Source organism: Mytilus trossulus, chromosome 8 (genome assembly GCF_036588685.1).
Source record: "Mytilus trossulus isolate FHL-02 chromosome 8, PNRI_Mtr1.1.1.hap1, whole genome shotgun sequence".
NCBI lineage: Eukaryota > Metazoa > Mollusca > Bivalvia > Mytilida > Mytilidae > Mytilus > Mytilus trossulus.
Window position 1 is genome coordinate 38,375,075 of NC_086380.1, and position 20,499 is coordinate 38,395,573.

The 20,499-nt window shown below is 31.2% G+C and overlaps 2 protein-coding genes across 3 annotated transcripts in view; both read right to left on the reverse strand.

The window, feature by feature from the left end:
• Window positions 1-1,429: 1,429 nt before the first annotated feature.
• LOC134727642 (uncharacterized) lies at window positions 1,430-6,095 on the reverse strand. Its single transcript, XM_063592022.1, has 2 exons — window positions 5,660-6,095; window positions 1,430-1,803 (listed from the first exon to the last, which is right to left on the reverse strand). Exons 1-2 carry the CDS (start codon window positions 6,048-6,050, stop codon window positions 1,430-1,432), a joined length of 765 nt encoding a protein of 254 aa, XP_063448092.1. The 5' UTR covers window positions 6,051-6,095.
• A 3,621-nt stretch (window positions 6,096-9,716) lies between these two features.
• LOC134680919 (protein spinster homolog 1-like) overlaps window positions 9,717-20,499 on the reverse strand; it is a 44,002-nt gene continuing 33,219 nt past the window's right edge. The window contains exons 7-13 of one of the 2 annotated variants that reach the window (XM_063540222.1): window positions 19,889-20,017; window positions 18,906-19,101; window positions 17,844-17,909; window positions 16,227-16,325; window positions 14,870-15,050; window positions 14,286-14,387; window positions 9,717-11,934 (exon numbers count right to left, since the gene is read on the reverse strand). In XM_063540222.1, the coding sequence (XP_063396292.1) occupies window positions 14,287-14,387; window positions 14,870-15,050; window positions 16,227-16,325; window positions 17,844-17,909; window positions 18,906-19,101; window positions 19,889-20,017 (772 nt within the window). In that variant the 3' untranslated portion in view covers window positions 9,717-11,934; window position 14,286. The remainder of the gene's footprint in view (window positions 11,935-14,285; window positions 14,388-14,869; window positions 15,051-16,226; window positions 16,326-17,843; window positions 17,910-18,905; window positions 19,102-19,888; window positions 20,018-20,499) is intronic. The other variant, XM_063540221.1, reaches the window with a different exon arrangement.

Genomic DNA, 20,499 nt, shown 5'->3' on the forward strand with positions numbered 1-20,499 from the left:
TCATTCGTGTAGTTAATGGGGAAAAAATTCACATGCGTTTGGTGATATTGCATTCGATGATATTGGGTTGTGGTTATGAAAAGTTGAAAATAGGTTATTTGCATTCTATCTAAGAAGTATATCACACACCCTAAGGAACAAGGGAAAAAAGGAAAACTTTAAACTTTTGTTGAAAAACAGAATATATGCTGTCTAACATGCATTACTATCAACATCACTTTGCAATATATTGAATCTGAATTATACTATCTTATAGTTATTTAAAAAGCAAAAAAACAACTAAGTAAACATAAACACAAGTACACACAGTAGAGATCTGAGAGTATTCGTAGTTACTGAAAGCTTGTTCAAAGCTAATGCCAACTTATAAAATACCATTTATCTAACACTTCAATATCAATCAGTTAACTTCCTATGAACTTATTGCAAAGACGTAATTAGAGTCAAAGAAATACATGACCTTGTGCAATGCCAAAATATATACATTGACAGATTATAGGAGTGGATCGTAAATGTTCATGTATGAAAAACAATAATATTTAGTTTATTGATAACAAAATAAATATTCATAACAATAAAAACGATAATTTAAAGATAAAAAAATAAAAGTACGAAATTATATTTATAGCAAGAAAATTTTCCACAATACTGAAAGTGCTTAATTGATAACCTTTTACAATAAGTTTATTTGAACGATCGATAAGTTTACCCGGATCGTATCTTAATCAACGGGCTTGGTAAACAACACCATCTTAAATATCAGGATGTGCTTTCTCGTTTGTAATTAGTTTTCTATAGGTACAGTCAAACTTCCTAAAAAAATATCTTCTTATCTTTTAAAGAATTGAGTAAATGCTGTAAGTAATTTGTGATAACGAAACCCTTTACTCAATAATTTACCGATAGCACATAGATTACATTCATTGAAATCAACACACACGGGCATAGCGAACGAGTTGGGAAATTTAAACCTATAAATTAGATGGTGCCAAAGGAACAACGCCGTCCAAAATAGAAACAGTTACAACTTTTTGTACTTGATTTGTTTATTGCAAGTTCAATAATGTACATTTCGGCAGTACAGTTCGGTTATTAAACAAAAAAACATCACCAAGATAATGGTAGATGTTGTAGAAATTTGTCAATCAAATGATATCTCTATTGGGGTTTAACTGTGATTCACGATAGTACATGGACAAGTCTGCTCAAATGTGCCTATAGGAATACCTACAAAATGTCAATTTTGCAGGTATCCCTATATATATTTTATTGCAGAAACGTATTTGCATTTTTTCAAGGAGATAATGCACAGCTTTGATCATCATCATACTTCCTGTAAGTAAATCTACCATATTTACTTTCAAGTTTTCATTACAGAAGAAGGCTTAAGAATATGAGTTACAATAGTTTATTATAGATCAGGCTTTATTTATAATATTGTACAAAACCATTCTGTTACTCGAGTAAGTAATGACTTCGACGACGGGTCAAACATCTCACTTTGTTCTTCTTTTACACTTTCATCAATGTTTGTACCAACATTTGTTGGTTCATTTTTGGGGTCGAAAGAGTCATTCATTACAAAATGTTGGTCATTATTTTCTTCTGATACCAGTAGTTTTTCGCTATCTTCAGACTGATGTCCACTAAAACAGTTTCGATTTCCATTCTGAGGTGAACTAGATGTACCAGTAATGGCATTATCTGTAACGCCATCGGTAGCTTTGCCTAGCCTCTGTAAAATTTCCTCAGAAGGGAGATAACTCCATTCTTCTTCCTCTTCACTGCAGCTGTTGGTGGTACCTGTAAAGTCAATGACAATCATAAGATATTCTGTTTAATAAAACGAAGTAGGCTAGCTATCCAACTTTAATGATGAGAAGACACAAGACGAATTGTAAATTTAGATGTTGATAAATCGTATTCTTTAAGTATCTTGCATTCTTTCATATGTCTAATGATAAGACTCTCATTATGATTTGAAAGAGGGACAAAAGATATCAAAGGGACAGTCAAAAATCATAGATTGAAAATAAGCTGACAACGCCATGGCTTAGATAAAAAAAAAAGACAAATAGACAAGTTATAGTACAGAAGACACAACATAGAAAACTAGACTAAGCAACACGAACCCCACCAAAAACTGGGGGTGATCTCATGTGCTCCCGGAGGGTAAGCAGATCCTGCTCCACATGTGGAACCCGTCGTGTTGCTTATGTTTTTACAAATCCGGTAAATAGTTTAATTTTGATAGATCACATTCATGAAGAGGGAAGGGTATTATAGTTACGACATAAAAGAACATCAGATATTTTGCAAAGTCAAACAAATCATGATGACATCCGTAAAAATTACGAAGGAATGATTTCAACTCCCCCTTTTGGAACTTTTGGTTTAATAGTTTCCTTGTGAGCAGCAATTCTCTATCAAGGAAATCATGATTGGAAATACAAGCCCAGGAATATCGTATCAATGGGGAGATACACACTCCGTATGCAGGCGCTGCTGGAATGTTGCTACATAGAAATGGAAAAATCACAAATGGGAAGCTGAAATCATCTCGTTTGTCGTAAAATTTTGTTTTCAACCGACCCACATTGTCGTTTTCTATGTGTAAGACAAGATATGAGTGAGACTTAGCTATATCTGTAGTATCCTTTATCTCTAGTTCGATGGGATAGATTCGTTTTTTAACAGTCACCAAATTTTGTATTAGTTTAACCGACCTAAACCAATGTGGCCTCGGGTGCTCCGGAAGAGTAAGCAATGTTTGCCTCAATACTGAAATCCAGGGGCGGATCCAGCCCATTTAAAAAAGGGGGTCCTAACCCAGGATAAAGGGGGGTTCCAACTATAACGTAATTTATCACAAATGCAAATACAGATTTAAGGTAGCACAATACAAAGATTTTATAATTCCAACCACCAAGTTTTAAAATGCTGTTACTTTCTTAATAATGCTTGAAAACTTATAAAAGTGGTAGTTTTGGATAGCTAACAGATTACTCTTTCAAATTAATGCAATGTTAGTATTATGCAACAATTATGAAACCAATTATAATGTTAACTGGTGTCTAAAATATTTTTCACCAAATTTCCACTTTCAAATGAAATTAGCTTCTGCATAGGTATCCCTAGAGGGTTGATTTTATTATATGTTGTACCTATGGCCATTATCTACAAAAGGGTGTATCAGATTTCAGATAGAATGTATAGAACAAATTTTACACATAATTAAACCTTATCTGCTTTTATGTGGTTAGGATGTTTTCACTAATTGGAGATTTATGAGAGAATAGAATACCTTAGAGACAATCTGAGACACCCTTTTGAAGCCCATAATGTGTTGATTAAGATTTCGTTAAAATTTTCAGTATAGTTAAAGAGACGATAGAGCTAAATTCATTCAAGTGACCTTACCCAGATGTTGCCACTAATTACATAATAATTGATTACATATTAATTACATAATAAAAATATTGCATTCATTTAAAAGATTTATCCTTTATCTATCTATATGTACCTCTTTTATTATTTTCTATGCATTCATAAGAAAGTTACAGCATTTCAAAGGTTAGTGATTGGAAGTAAAAAAATCTTTGTATTGTGCTACCTTAAGAAGATATTTTGCGACGGTGCAATATAAAAATCGTAGTTCAAATGAAATATAGACACTACTGTAGCCAAAATGGAAGCAACCGTAGTTTTTCTTAGTTTAAATTTTTAAAATCCATTTAAGGGGGGAATTAATGGAGTAGCAGGATCTTCCAACGCAGAAACAGGGGGCCTTTTTTTAGGGGGGAACTTGGTTGGTTATATAGTGAATAGCTGAAGCATGACTGAAGTTTCTAACCCCTTATGTTAGTCAGCGCCACCCCAGCCCCCTTTTTATGAAAAGTTCTGGATCCGCCACCGTCTTCTTAAAACGCGAAACCGGATGCATTGCCAGTGTTAGTGTCGGTGTCGAGGTTTTGTTATCATTTTAACGACCCTGGCATAAAAATTATTTGCTATCATGAAATAACACATTAAGGTACGAAACAAGCAAACCACAAACGGTGTTCCTGACTTGCGATGGTAAAATTATTATGCTGAACATTGTGTTAAACTTGTTTATTTTTCAATCACTAATTTTATTTTAAACCAATTTAATAACCGAATAATTGATAACAAGTGAATACTTAATTGAGGTTACAAAAAAAATCAATTAAATGCTTGCAGTTACTGTCAGAGTATGCTTAAGTATTTAAACAACTTAATGAAATCATGGTGGTTTCCTACATGTTCTCTAATACCAGTGGCTGTACTGCACATTCATTTCTCGCCCAGAATCGTTAGTTTTCATTTCAAAACTGTATTGCCTAAATTCAAAACGATTAATTGCTCATATATATTGGGTTGATGTTTAGACGAGTTGTATATACATTATGTACACAGCCATGTATCACCATCATTGATGGCGATCCGATGGATACATCTGTTGTAGGGTTGTCACTGACTCAGACGTACTTATGAATATAATTATTTTCTGTGACTGTATCTTACATTAATTTGTAGGATCCTTTACTATAGATAATTTAGCTGATCTGTAACAATAACATCTTCATGCCTTATATATCATGTACTGTAGTACGCCGCTAGATTAAAACTGACGTGGAAAGGTAACATATGGCCACCGAAAGCTCTTTTTATGAGAGCCCAGGTGGTCGTGTGGTCTAGCGGGACGGCTGCAGTGCAGGCGATTTGGTGTCACGATATCACAGTAGCATGGGTTCGAATCCCGGCGAGGGAAGAACCAAAAATTTGCGAAAGCAAATTTACAGATCTAACATTGTTGGGTTGATGTTTAGACGAGTTGTATATATATATATATATATATACTGACGAATTCTATCATTTTTGCTAATTAACAATACTAATATTTTGAATGTTGTGTACGTTATGAGTCACAATTATTAGAAAATTATTCAAATTTCAAACGGAATAGCAGGAATTGTTTTCCATGTTTACTTGCAGCTTTTACAATATGCTGATATGAAAAACGTCCGTACGTGTTGGATTAAAAAAATGTCTGTAAAATTGTCTTTAAATAATACTACCAGTATTAAAACCGCATAAAATTTGTAAAAAAAAAATTGGAAACAAAGTGAATATAAGACTTTTCAAAATTTTATATGTTAAGATATATGTCAAGTTTAAACGTTAAAGATTAGCAGTAAATAAGCTATGTCACAGATTTTGGTGAAATTTGAATTCAGCTTTGGAAAAAAAATCATCAAACATGAAAAGATTAGAAATATGAGATTTTTCCCGCCGATTTAATGTGCGTTCTCTAAAAAGATTCACATAATCAGTAATATTTCAGAAAAAAATAGAGATGAATATATTATTTTCGATTGTCGGTAATAGTTGATCTAGATAAATAGCTGTATGCCAAATTTTACCAAAATCTGTGACAAAGTTTCAACATAAGTACTACTGCTTTCGGCGAGGGAATAAATATCGCAGAACATAAGGCTACAACAAATTTAACACCGCTTGCAAACATTTGATAATTTTTACCGATCTCTATATTCCGATTTTTCAGGGTCAAACGATCATTTAGGGAAATTGCTATTGCCTTGTAGTCCGTCTTTACACATATTTTTTTTAAGTTTACCTTTCCGCTTGAATTTATACTTTAATGGAATTTCTACTTCTTCTCCAAGATTCCATGCAGATCGGACATGTGCTGGGCTCGTTCCGCTCGACAAACTTCTGTTTGGCCTTTCTTCCCATCTGTAAACTCGCGATCTGTCATTTTCAATAACCAACCATTTCCATTCAAACGATGTGTTCCTTGGAATTTCTACATTCACACGCCATCTTCCGGTGTTCGCGGTCGTTTCTTCGGCGATAACAGCTGTTTCTACCGACCAGTTACCCAATATTTCTAGTGATCCAGATACTGCAAGTCTTTGATTGACATTCTGTGTTATATAACGCGTTTCAAATACGAATGGCACGTTTTCCGTCATTTCGGGGCAACATGACTCGGCTTCAGCCATCATGAGCCATAGCGGTTGTCAATGACATTTCCACACTCTAAGACCAACGTCACAAAGGACGACGTCATAATAATAGCCTTTGTCCAGACTTTGTATTGTCCGAAATACTGAAGATCCAAGCTCATCGTTAATGATAAGCTTGCTAAAATATTAACGATCATAGTACGTGAATTTTATCATATATAATAGTTCCTGTAATTTGTAACATCGCTCCTGTCCTCAAATGGGTGAAATATTTGCCACTGGATATTAGGCTATCAATAAGCTATCTATTTCTCCGCACGAAGCGTTTTATAGGTAACACGAAATTGTAAATATTTAGTGGGTAATGTTGTGTCCTGAAATAACAGATTTGTTTCCGATAATAAAAAAGGATTTAATTATACATAAAGACTGGTCATTAAAATATTTAAATTCAATCAAATGCTGAGCGCTAAGGGTAATTATACGTGTGTAGTCTTTCGTTTTGAAAGAAGAAATAAGTGTGATGTTAGCAATAGATTCTCTCAATTCTTATGAGCTCTGTAGAGATGATGCATGTTACTTTGATATCAGTTATATGCACAAGCCTGTTTTGTGTATATCTTTTGTGTAAAAACAACATTAACAATTACTTATTTGTACAAACCTTTAGAACGATTTTCGGTTATCGTTCAATAGTAGGAGCCTACACATGTAAAAATATCTGATGAAATGTATCATCTCCGTGCATTTTAAAAACAAACAAAAAATAAGCTGTGCATGTCTGTCTTTATGCTAGAAATGTCCACGCAACTGATGTTTTTAGTAGATGTCGAAAATGTCGGCTCCAATTTATCTATAAGTAGCACATAAAGATAAATGTTTTATAATATTTAAAATGTCTGTGTGAAAAATAGATGGGTGCAAATTTTCGACAACACACTACTGTGAGATCCAACACTTATCGTTTGGCCTTTTGTACATTTTTTTTACAACGGGCATTACTGTCATGTGTTTTTAAGCATCTGCCTATTTCATGCTTCCATAATGACCATTTTGGTATATAGATCTAAGAGTTTTAATGTTCATTAGGTATCTTTGATTCTCTCTCTATCTTTTAGCTAATAATATCAGATTATTACATGGCATTTTTCATATCGCATGAATTATCAACCCTAGGTTCAATATCAGCCCAAGAGCCGCATGGCTCGAGGGCTCATATTGACCGAGGGCTGATAATACATGCGATATTAAAAATGACATGTTATGATCTTTTTATCGTATGCTTCAACAATGGAGAAAAATCAGAGATTCATATATTGATCCTTTTACTTGGTTCCCAAATAGAAGTTTAAAGAGTGAAAAGTTCACGGATTTCGGACACCAAATTTGGTACATTCGGTATGAAATCTTGTTTATCATATGCCTGAACAGAGAAGAAAAACATTTCAATATGGATGAAACGACAAAAAAATAATTTAAAGTATACATAATGGCACTTTTCGAAAACTTTTTTTAAGTAACTTTCTAAATTATGTTTGGAACTTTTAAAAAATGCATTTATTAAATAGTTTGATTGTGTGGTTTTTTGTTTTTTTTTATTATTTATTCATTATTTTACAAAACATACTTTCCAGTATCCAAATAATTGTTTTGTCCACTACTTTGTAATGTTTTTCAGTAAAATCGTAGCATTGAGGTGTATTTTCCGGAATTTGCCGAGTATCACCGGAATGCCATGTGATAACGTTACGGAAAGGCATGTGATAACACTCGAAGCATGTGATAAACTTTTCATATCAGCCCGCTAAGCACCAATTCGAAAAATATGGAATTTACGTTAATCTAATGCTATTATCATACAGTAAAAATCATATGTTATTTAGTCTAAGTATATGATAAATCATCGAATTCCATTTTTTTTTTTAAATTCTCCCAAATACATCTATTGTGTATTAATGGATAGCAGAAGTATTTATACTGTTATAAAGTTCACAACTTAGAGTATGGATGCTATTATCCCATTTAAAGTTGCATTGCAAATCATGTACTTGTTAATACTAATGCCATAAAGAAAACGAAAACGAAGAAAACACAAACAACAATCTACAAAACACTTAAACCATAAGCCACGACTGTATAGCTCATGTTTCTATAATACCTAATAGAGATAACTTGAATCTTTTTTCAAGATACTAGGAGGTTATATTTATATTAACCTAAATAACTGGGACTCATCTGAGACACTTATTATTTAGTATTGGGCATTGGTCAATTCATTTTGCAGGAATACTTTTAAAGGTCTGGATGGGGTTTACAGAAAACAGGTCAAAATGACCAATATTCTTAGTATTGCTGTTCTTATCTCACTTGATCTGACTTTTGCAAAGATCTTAGGATGCTTTATAAAAGATCAAAATGACTCTAAATCCTCATTTTCAGGAGAATCATTTGACATTCTTCTATACAAAATTATGATGTGGTCTGATTGTCCATGAGACAACTCTGACCAGAGACAACTAAAGTACTACAATTTTTACTATAGATGCTTATCTCATAATGTGCTTACAAGTAAACAGATACATGCAGGCTTGTATATATCAATGAATAACATTATAACTCGAAGAGGTTCAAGCTAAACTTAATTCAAAAATTTGCACCATGACATGGCCCTGAGACTACTATAACACATGTGTTATAGTAGTCTCAGCATGGCCTGAGAACACAGTTATTTCGTAGCGCATTTCTTTTAGACAATAAATTTGAATTAAAAAAATAACACCTGCTCTTTCTTAAAAAGATTTTTACAGTGTAGTGCACTACCAGTGAGACAAATAATATCAAAATTATAGAAACTTCTACCAGCTCTAACTCAAAATATTGACAATTCTGTGTTAAGGGGTGTAAAATTCAGTTTGACAGCTTCAGACTTGATTTTACACTGGACCAAATCACTACTTAACATAAAGATTCAGCACCCAAATTTTTTAAACATGTAAATACATCCTACTTAATATTTCATGCATTTAATATCAAGAAATAAATTGGGAAAGTGTATCAAATAAAACATGCAAGTTATACACTGTTTATACTAGGGACGATAACTGTGTCCTTGGACCACATATGCAAGTAAGAAACTTCAAAAGTTTCTTTGTATGAATGCCATCTAAGGAGGAGTTAAGAATTCAGCAATTCTTTTGATGACTTTTTTTTAAAAAGATGCATAATGTGACTGTATATTAAAAGTATGAAAGTTTCTGTTTAAATCCATAAGGTCTTTGGTTCAGGAGGAGTTGACTGAGCTGAGAATTGTCCATAAGGTAACCTGTAGTTGTATTTTGTGTCAATTGGTCTCTTGTGGAGAGTTGTCTCATTGGAAATTATAGCACTTTTTTTTAAAATGTCAAACAAAGCATACTGAAACAATTTTCTTAACATTTTTAGAAGGGTAAAAAGTTGTTTACTGATTTCCTAGTAAAATAGAGTAACCAATATATGGTATGTGTTTTTCTCATTGTTGAAGGACAAATTGTTGCCTATTATTGCTTTTCTTATCTTCATTTCACTTTGATGGATAGTTGTCTCATTAGAAAAAATACCACATCTCTTTTTCTTTCATTTGAAAAACAGAATCCTCGAACTCGTATTTTTTTTTTTATCTTTTATATTAAATAAAAACAAAACAATCTGTAATAAAGTGTTAAATTTTATTAGAAAAACCTGTGATGTTATGGTATTACACAATGACTGGATTTGGACAGTCTTTATATTTATAAGCTGCCTTGATTTATATCAAAATTATCTATAAATATCTACCAGCAAATGAATTATTTACAAGTGAAAAAGTAACATCTTTCAACTTTCATAGAAGGCATTATTTAACTTTATGAATTTCATATAATTGAGGAAAACAATACCTCCAATAATAGCCGTTTCATAAATAATAACAGTAAATAATTCAGTTTTTCATATGGTAGGCATTCCTGACAGCAACCTTGAAACATATAATCTTACAAGTACTGTGAGTTCATTTTTTATTTGTGGGATACAAATTTTCATGGATTTGTGGATAAATGTTCAACAAAATAAAAAATGTGTGTAGTCATGTTTGCAGATTTTGGCAAAAAAACAAAAATATTGAAAGTTATATATGTCGCTGCCAAAAAACATGAAATCAAATATCCATGCAAATATTAAAAAAAACCTCAATCTATGGAATTTGGTTCCTACAAAAAAAAAATCACAGAATTGTAAAACAAAGTAATTGAAATAGATACATGGATTGGATTGCAAAAACATAAATCAGCCTTAAACATTGTTGAAATGCTCATTTAATCTGTCGAATTTGATAATTACTTAATTGGAACAGTCAAACTTAAAAAAAACCTTAACAACTTTTAATGTGGACCAACTTTTGTGAAATGCAGTCCATATTTTCAATAGTATAAATATTAAATAACATACATGTAGCACATCAAATAGTTTCAAAAATAGATTAGTCTGGAATCCTAGAAAAATCAGTCACTGCATTTCATCTCATATGAATTACATTTATAATTGAAAAAACTTAAACATAATCATAGTAATTTATTTATTTCAGAACAAATATTATTTTTCAAGAGGTAGCACGATAATGCAGAGGAGACCTTTTTGCACTACCTTGGGCAACATTGTAGCACCCTTATTTCCAAACAAAGATAAGCTTATGTGTGTACAAAATCAAACCGAAAAATTAAGTAATTTTTCTCAAGATAGTACATACAAGGCAGGCTTTAAATATTTCAACAAGAGGATCAAGATAATATAGAAGATAGCACTTTATATACTTTTATAAAGAAACACACCAAATTTGTATAAACTTAAAATAAAGTCAACAAAACAAATCACCTTTTAGAAAATGCAAGTGTCAGTTCTTATCCAACATAGGGAATTCACTTTTTTATGCCTTCTTATAACAACTTGATTTTTATTTTATTTTTCATGGCTTATGATACTCTTCTCGTTCAGGATAATTCAATTTCTATAGCTTAAATATGATAAATTACTTGTACAAAAATGAGTATTATACATGTTTCCCACTTCAAAATTACTTACAAATAAACACTTTTTACAAATGTATAAATTAAGGGTCATCTACAGAAAACACACACATCACACTTATAATTTTATGTTGACCTCTTCACTGTAATACCTCGCCAATTCAGGCTTACATTGTGGCCTGTGTCTGGTATTTTATGGTACAAACATGCTGAAGAAAAACCCTATAATCTATAAAGGACAGATGTCGTCTGCTGAAGAAAAGCCCTATAAGCTATAAATAGACAGTTGTAGTCTGCTGAAGAAAAAACCTATAATCTATAATAGATAGTTGTCGTCTGCTAAAATAAGTATGTTGACATGGAGGACTTTACATGGTGTGTCTGTAGCTTGGGCTCTCATTGTAGAAAATTCAACATCTTCTTTTATATCATTGAATGCAATAAATTAGGTAGACACAATATAAAAGAATCTTATATTTGCTTAAAAGTCAATCAGATCAAAGTGATGGAGTAATACAGCAAAGAAAATAGTCATTTTTTCAGTAAGAAGAAAGTGCTTATTAATAAAATGTATTGATGTGTGAACTACAACACCAGTATACATAACATACACAAGTCAACATGTTCCTTGATCACAACCCTGCTTAAGAACATTTTACAGTGTTGACTAGTTTTATACAAAAATAGAAAATAAAAAGATGTCACAAATTATTAGTATTGTAAATTTTGATGAGTTTTCATTTCATAGAAATATCCCTTAAGTTAATGTTATAGATAAGTAGGTCATAGTGGCTGACTTTTATTTGGATCGGCCACTGTAACTGTTATATCTTCTCCTTCCAAGACAGGATTTTCTATTCCTTTTGTTTCATCAATTACTGCCATGTCTGAAATTATATAATATCAAAGTTTAGATGTATGACATTCTATTGCTGTTATTTCTAAGAACATTCTTTGTCAAGATGTGGTAAGTTCTCATCAATTGTGAGTTGCGAATTTATACATTTTGAATCAAAAATGAAATTTTAACTTACCTGGATTTCCATCAGATAAAGATAGCATTTCAAGCAATACTGTGGATTTATTTATTTTTCATGGGTACCAATTTTCGTGGATCTAGGAAAACTTGTGTTTTCATGGATATTTTTTGTTTTTTGTTTTGACAAAGTCTGCATACATATCTTTAGAAAATTTGAAATACATTGCTACATTGAACATTTATATCTGTGGTTCCCCCTGTACCCAACAAAATTCATGAAAATTGGTATTTAATGAATATAAATGAATCCACAGTAAGACAAAATAATAAAGTCAGTTATGTCCCTTATTTTCATAATAATTAGTAACATACTTCGACTTCTCTTGAACTGAATTTTAATGTTAGTATTGTTATGCATTAACTTTTCTGCATTGGCTAGGATATAAGGGGTTGAGATCTCATAAACATGTTTAACTCCAAGGCATTTTTGCACCTGTCCTAAATCAGGAGCCACTGGCCTTTGTTAGTCTTGTATTATTTTTAATTTTAGTTTCTTGTGTACAATTTGGAGTTTAGTATGGCGTTCATTATCACTGAACTAGTATATATATTTGTTTAGGGGCCAGCTGAAGGACGCCTCCAGGTGCAGGAATTTCTCGCTGCATTGAAGACCTGTTGGTGAGCTTCTGCTGTTGTCTGCTCCATGGTTTGGTTGTTGTCTCTTTGACACATTTCCCATTTCCATTCTCAATTTTATTAAAATCTTTTCCTGTGGTAATCTAGTAATCTATAATTACTCTGGCATGTAGAATTTGTCAAAGGACAATAGCAACATTTATAACTTACTGACTGTCTTTTCGATCTTAATACATATTTAATATAAAATATTTAGAATTTAAATTAAACAGAAATTATGAAAAACCGTTTTATGATCTATAAGCGGAAATCACAATTTTTTGGCAACAAAAGTTGTTACATTTATGTGTTCAGAAAACTATAGCTTTTTTTCAAAATTCAAATTTCCATTACAACAATTTCTATCCCAAGCAACCACAGAGTAATACAATGGAAAGTACAATATGACAAAATGTGAACAAAATGGCTCTTCTAATTAAATGATAAAATAAATAAAATAAATATACATAAACAAAATCCATGCAGGTCTACAAAGCTAATGAAGTAAACAATATTAAATGTTAGAAATTATGTTCAAAGAAACAAGCATATTAAAAGAAATAATGTCCATTCATATCCCAGACTAAGAGAATATTTCAACATAAGCTTAAGAGGTTATTTACTATGAGTATGAGGAAACAGTTACAGAAATATTACAAGGAACACTTATATAATTCAAATACTTTCAATTCCATAAAAAAAGTTATGATTTTGAATTCATAATCCTGTTGGTTTTTAATTTAAAAACCTAATCAAGGGGAGGTAAATCTTTGTAACTTTTAACTTTTTTTTAAAGCTTGATTTTCTTTAAATTTAAATACATTGTATCAATTTATCACTTCAAACTTAATTGTATTTGCTTAAAGAGAAATATTTAGTACAAAGTTACTAGATTTTTTTATAGAAATTGATTAAAATTATACTGTTATATATATAAACCAAACATGCCTAAATCAGTAAATAGTAACTAATCTTAAAAGAGAAATTTTGTTAAGATGTAAATATCCATCAAAGAAGAAAATGTAATTATGATAGTTTGGAACACAAACAATAAAGTTAATAGGTAAAAGAATATTCCTCTTTCCCAAAGCAATTTTATGATTGAAACCATTTAGCTTCAACCCAACAATCTTTTCTGCCAAAAAACATCAACTACATTACATACATGAGATATTTGAAAATAAAATTTATATTTTGTTCTTCACAAGTCCAAACAGTCAAAATATCTACACTATCTAATAATTTCCCCCCCCCAAACATAATGATTTATTTGAAAATGAAATTGAATATTTTAAACCCCTCAAAAATCTGGATATAGATGCAAGTAAAAGGAATTCTAATCCACTCATTATATATATTTTTGCAAAATCTTGTCATAATTTCTCAATCATACACAATTTCCCTCCTAAAATGTAATTTCCCTTTCCAGTTGTACAGAACATAAATTTCTATCCCTAATTATAAAGCAAAATCTTGAAAAACTAGATAACTAAAATCAAAATGAAAAAGCTGTGACAAGCCCATGCAGCACTAAAAAGTAAACAGAAAATGATTAGTTGTTAGTGAAATAAACAAACAACACACTTTACGCATACGGAAGTAGTCCATCATCGTCATCATCTAACAGCTGGTTAACATCGTCAAAATCAGCATCCCCCTCTGAATCTACGAGGATCTCACTATATCCTTCAAAGTTTTAAAAAGTAAATCAATTTACAAAATGTACCTATAAGTACCTATAGTAATGCAAAAATCACACCTTCAAAGTTTAAAGTGTACATCAATTTACAAAATTCTCCCTATATTAATGCTTTATCCTACCCTTGAAGTTTTACAAAATGCAATTAAGGAACATGCAAAATTAAGTAAAATTATTCATCCTCCTGTTGCTATTTGTTACAAAGTAGTCAATTTCAGAATTTCAACATGCAAAATTTAACATTCTAATTTTTCATCTAAGACTTGAATCCTACCTTGAGGTTTCAGTGATTTCACAATTTAAAATTCTTACTGCTTTGCAAACTATGTAATTTCTTTTCAATTAAAATTCATACAAAAATATGTATTTCAAAATATCAAAAAGGCTGACCTTTATTTATTTTTTTGGCATACCATACTATTTTTGATCAATTCAGATTCTAACAAAATATGTATTAAATCAAGCTAACCTTTAGTAATTTTCTCTGCTTCTTTTCTGTCCTTTACTATAAATAAAGCTGTAGCTAAGAAGAATCCTCCTCCGACTACACAGACAAAGGGTGTCATATATAGAGCACTCTGTAACGTGGCAAACTGTACACTTGGTGTCTTAGGTGGGTCTCTGTACTTCTTAGCTAATGCATCACTTATCTGAAATATATCATTCACACATACTATTAAAACATTTGAAAATTCTTTTCTTATTCTTAGTCAGGAACCTGATGTTCAGTAGTTGTCATTTGTTGATGTGGATCATAAATGTTTTTTGCTTTTTGTATAAATTAGATCTTTGGTTTTCCTGCTTCAACAGTTTTACACTAGTCATTTTTTGGGACCCTTTATAGCTTGTTTTTCAGTGTAAGCCAAGGCTCCGTGTTGATGACAGTATAATGGTAAACTTTTGGAGATTTCTACTTGGATGGAGTGTTGTCTCATTGGCACTCATACTACATCTTCTTATTAGAATGTCATCATAATACCGTAAAGCGGGTTATTTTCGCGGGTGTAAAATTTTCGCGATTTTCATTGATTAAGGTATACGAAATATTTTGGTGGTTATTATTTTGGTGGATTCTAAACTTTTATCAATACCTTTGCATGTGCACTTTTAAATTGGTGGATTTTAATTTGGCGATTTTGTTCTATACGTGAAAATAAGCAAAAATTAACACCCCGCGAAAATAACCCACTATACGGTAAATCATACAATAAGATGGTGTTCTTATGGATGCTCTTTGTCAACTGAGAAACTGGTAATTTCAAGTAATAGAGGTCAATATAGCAAGAAATCATTTGATAATGTTTCACATGTAATATGTAATTTAGGTAAATATTATTCCTATTATAATTCACTTGAAACCTGATGAAATATATGGTTCTTCTCATCCAGTGAAAGCATACTTCTTTTTAATATAGCTCTAAATATTTTTCTCAAATAAAATGGACCATATACTTTTTTTATAGTTGGTTCATATGTTGTACTCTTCCCCAAGTTAGGTGAGGATTGGGTGCCTGCTAACATGTTTAACCCCACCACATTCTGTGTGTGGCTATTCAAAGGTTGTTGTTTGTTGCTGTATATCATGGTATATCATATTTGGTTTTCATCATTATTTTGTACATAAATCAGGCCATTTTTTCATTTGTATTGTTTTACATTTGTCATTTCAGGGCTTTTTATAGCTTACTTTGCAATATGGGTTTTACTCATTGTTAAAGGCTATAAGGTGACCTATAGTTGTTAGTTTCTGTGTCATTTGGTCTCTTGTGGAGACTTGTCTCATTGGCAATCATGCCACTTCTTCTTATTTTTACATATATACTCACAAGGCCTATAAGGTATGGACTTCCAGCATCACCTAAAGCATGGGACATTAAAATCTGAACTGCTTCGGCTGCTGAACGTCTTGTAGGTATGACACAATACTGAAACACATAATTGACATTAACAATAATGTAAATATATACCATATTTTAAGTAAACAGAGACAATCTACAAACTTTCCATCCATTCAAATTTTGTTACTGTTAAATTTTTTTGTCTGAAAATTTTTGTTGTCAGGCAACTAATTCAACTACATGTACATACTTTTATACTGCAATCAGCTAGTTTACTGTACAGATAAAGCTATACGTATAAACGTTAGCTTTATACGTCAATGACCCCAACTGACCTATAAGCCCCGCCTCCTTATTGTATTTCATCAACAACATCACGTCACAACCATGACAACGTAAAGTAACAATGGTCAAACTTTTTTCAATTTAAACTTTTATGTCTTCAAATTGGTTATTTATATATCATGTTTATCAAATGTTATTAATTAAGTTCATTTTCCCTTTCTAATTCCTTAATACGCCAATGTCTTACCACCTGGACTACGCTCATAGGGAAATACCCCAAAATGGTACCTCAAGAGGGAAATTCCAAACACGTTTTTTTAACAATTTTTGTTACATGTTTTTTTCATTTTTCATTTTTTTTTCGATTTCAGTATAAAAACAATATACGTATAGTGTCTTGAAATATGAAATTTATTTGTATTCGGCACGAAACGGGAAAATGCTCGGTAGAACCTCGCATTTTCCCGTTTCTAAGCCTCATACAAATAAATTTCATATTTCAAGACACTATACGTATATTGTCTAAGTATATGATTTCTATATCTCCACACTGTGTTTTGAGGTAATAAGCATTGTGTACAAGTTTCATAACATTTAATATGAGGCAAATGGGAGCATAATTAGCCTTCAAGGGCAATAACTCCAAAAAGGGGTTTGTCCAATTAGTTAAGTTGAATAATTACAGGCATGTTTGACTTACTTTTAAATCTTATTGTGCTCAATATATTTCCCTTTAAGGCTTTTTTACATTTCTTTCTATCAATAATGATTTCTGAAAAAAGGACAAGTTACGATATTTCAAGGGCAATAACTCCTGTAAGCTGTAATTGACAATATCAGTTTAAGTTGACTAATTTTTAGCTCTAATATTGATTAACACTTTTGCTTTTCAATTTCTCTTCATCAATTATAGTTTCTGCAAAAATGAATAAATATATTTTTTCCAAGGGCAGTAACTCCTAAAAGAGCCAATTGACAATTCATCCCTGTTGAATCGTTTAAAGATCTCATTGTTTCATAGTGAAAAGTTCTGTCTGTCTATTATAACTTTCAACATAATAACCAAAACTGTGAAATTTGGAATTAATTCACTTTTCAAAATTTTGGGCCACAAGTTTTCAGAGAAGAGTTTACGACGATGGACAACAACAGATGCAAACTGATAGCAAAAGCTCACATGGCCTTGTAGGTCAGGTGAGTTAAAAAAAGAAGATGTATGTAGGTATGTAGAGACATAAGTAAATCTGTATGTTCCAGCCCAAATCCTATGAAGGTTGCAAATTCTATGAACTGTATTCTGGTTTCAATTTTCATACTTACCAATAACATATCTGCTACTATTGACCAGTTTAAACATAAACATACTTCTCCCAGGAATATAAGTATCTTAAATATAGAAAAATTAGAGTAAACAAATGACAAAATGTCTCCATAAATCCCTTTTTAAACCTAAACAAAGGTTGAACACAATAGAGAGCATACTTTTTTAAATAATGTGTGTAATATCTTTATAATATAAGAGTGAACTTGATTGAATGATATGGCATAACATATATATATATATCAGATACTGGCAATTTCAAGTTGTTTTTTGTTTGTTTTTTATCGCCCATGCATTTAATAAAGCCTAATGCAATATACATTATTAATCATTGTCTCTCTCTGATGCTGTGTAGATGCAAATAAACATGTTTTCTTGATTTGGATATAATTTTTTTTTTTTGAAAATTCAAGAATTTTTTGATTTTTGTCATATGTTTTTTTTTAAATCAATTGTGATAGCTGTTTATCTGTTGTTAAGGTGGTACCTAACACTACAGGGGGATAACTCTGTAAAATCACCTAAACGTTTTAATAACATTGTGTTGTAAAAGGAATATTAAGATTCTCAATGATCAAAATTGGTGTTTGTCAAATTGCTATATAACCAGTGTAATTTTTCTGATAAAATGCTTGGTTGAAAGTTTTATATTTTTGTCAAAGGGTCAGAGTAAATGCTTTTCCAAAATTTTATGAAAATTAAACGAGCCAAATTAATCTTAGTGAAAGTGTTGGGTACCACCTTAAGGACCATTTATTGAATGTGAGATGTCTTTTGTGTTGTTTTATTATTAACATACACCCAACCCTCCTATACTTTAAACTGAATTGTTAATTTGCAATATGTAAGAAATAATAATAAATACAATATTTATAGAGCACATTATTACAACAACAATTAGTTTACTCTAAGTGCTATATGTACTAAATGTACTAGTTAATATCAAATCAGAAATATAACATCCATTTATCTAAATTCTATAGGTCGCTTTTTCTAAACTTTCAAAATAAAATTAACCTTGGAAATTAAAATATTTGTGATGTTCCAGTCTCTTGACTTACCCATGTGGCTGTTGTATTATATTTTGATACGACTAATGCAAAGAATAGGAATGGTGTACACGATAACAACCCAAAGGCACAAATCAATGGATCAGCTCGGGGGTTTATTCGCTTGTACCTCCGTGAAGTCTCAGCGCCTAAAAACACACCGAGAAAACCTGCAGCTATAGTTATCCCTCCAAAGGTCAAACTCACTCTGAAAGTTCAAGTGCATTTCATATTAGCTAAATGATTTTGAATTTAGAACAGAGAAAAAAAATATGATCAAACTTGCAAAAAAAGGAGGGTTAAGGTTTTTTCCTATAATTTTTTTTTTTTTATGAGAAAAAAAAATTCTTGTCGAGCAGAAAACAAAACTAATTAGTCTGAATCCAGGTTTTCATATACTTTATAGTGTTAAATGCTGAACAAAATACTTTTTTTGAAAGCCTTGAAAAGCTATATAAAATGGTTTGTGCTTTACGCCAAAAAAAGAATTCTGACTCGTACAAAAAAACATAACTCCCTCCACTTGAAGTTAAAATATATAAAGATACTGTGAATTCATTTAAGTTGCGGACACCAATTTCAAGGATCAAGGAAAATTTACATTTTCATAGATCAAATATTTTATTTCATGGTTTTTTGAAAGTTTGCATACAAATCATTAATTTTTTTTGAAACTCATATTTTAACATTTAAATTGACAGTTTACATATAAGTACAATAGAAATTAAAAGTAATTGGTATTCTACGGTACACAAAACATAAAAAAGTTTTTTTTTTTTTTTGGTGTTTTAACGTCACTTTTAAGCACCGCATTTAGGCTATTTAGTGGTGGCCAGTTTTTAATGGTGGAGGAAGCCAGAGTGCCTGGAGAAAACCACCGACCTTTGATAGGAAAACTTACAATCCTAGTCAATTAAGATTGGAGTCGAGTGCATCCGCATTAAAGGAATTAAATATTGGTGTTCAATATTTTATTGACAGACACTGTTACTTACACGCTTTCTTTTGGACTTCCTCCCTGAACACTGATAGAGCGTTGCATGTAAAGTGGGGCCCACAACGCTAGTGCTCCTGTTACAAAGGCTACACATGTAAACCCAAATGTGGATAACATAAAACTTTTACTGAAATGTAAAAATTATTAATTATAATACCTAATATAAATTTTGAAATAAAATAATAAAACAAAGAATGTGTCCATGGGGCAGAGATGTCCCCGCTTGTAAATATACATCAAATTCAGCAATTTTTTCATTTATAAAGGGACAACTCAAGAACAGCAAAAGTGACACCACCAAAATCTTTTTTTTAAATTTATCATATTTTAATGAAATCTGTACATTTGTTAGTTTAAAACATTAAGTACCGGTACCTTATCCCGGCCTCGTTAACATTAGTAAATATTATATTTATACAGTTGTTAGTATTTGTTAGTATTATACATTCAATTTTCAAATTTGAAAGAAAAAAAGAAAAAAAAGAAAAATAAACAGAACGAAGTTTACTAATGAGATTTTCAAATACAATTATTTGTATAACAAATGCACAGGTTTTGAAAAATATATATACTGTTTTCTATATTAAATTTCTCTTTTCCTTATTTGCA

What these genes read in the sequence shown, in the direction of transcription:
- LOC134727642 (XM_063592022.1), bottom strand. Translation starts at nt 6,050, where the DNA reads ATGATGGCTGAAGCCGAGTCATGTTGCCCCGAAATGACGGAAAACGTG. An exon ending in GTATAAATTCAAGCGGAAAG is followed by an intron (nt 1,804 to 5,659) that starts GTAAACTTAAAA and finishes TTGACTTTACAG; the next exon opens with GTACCACCAACAGCTGCAGT.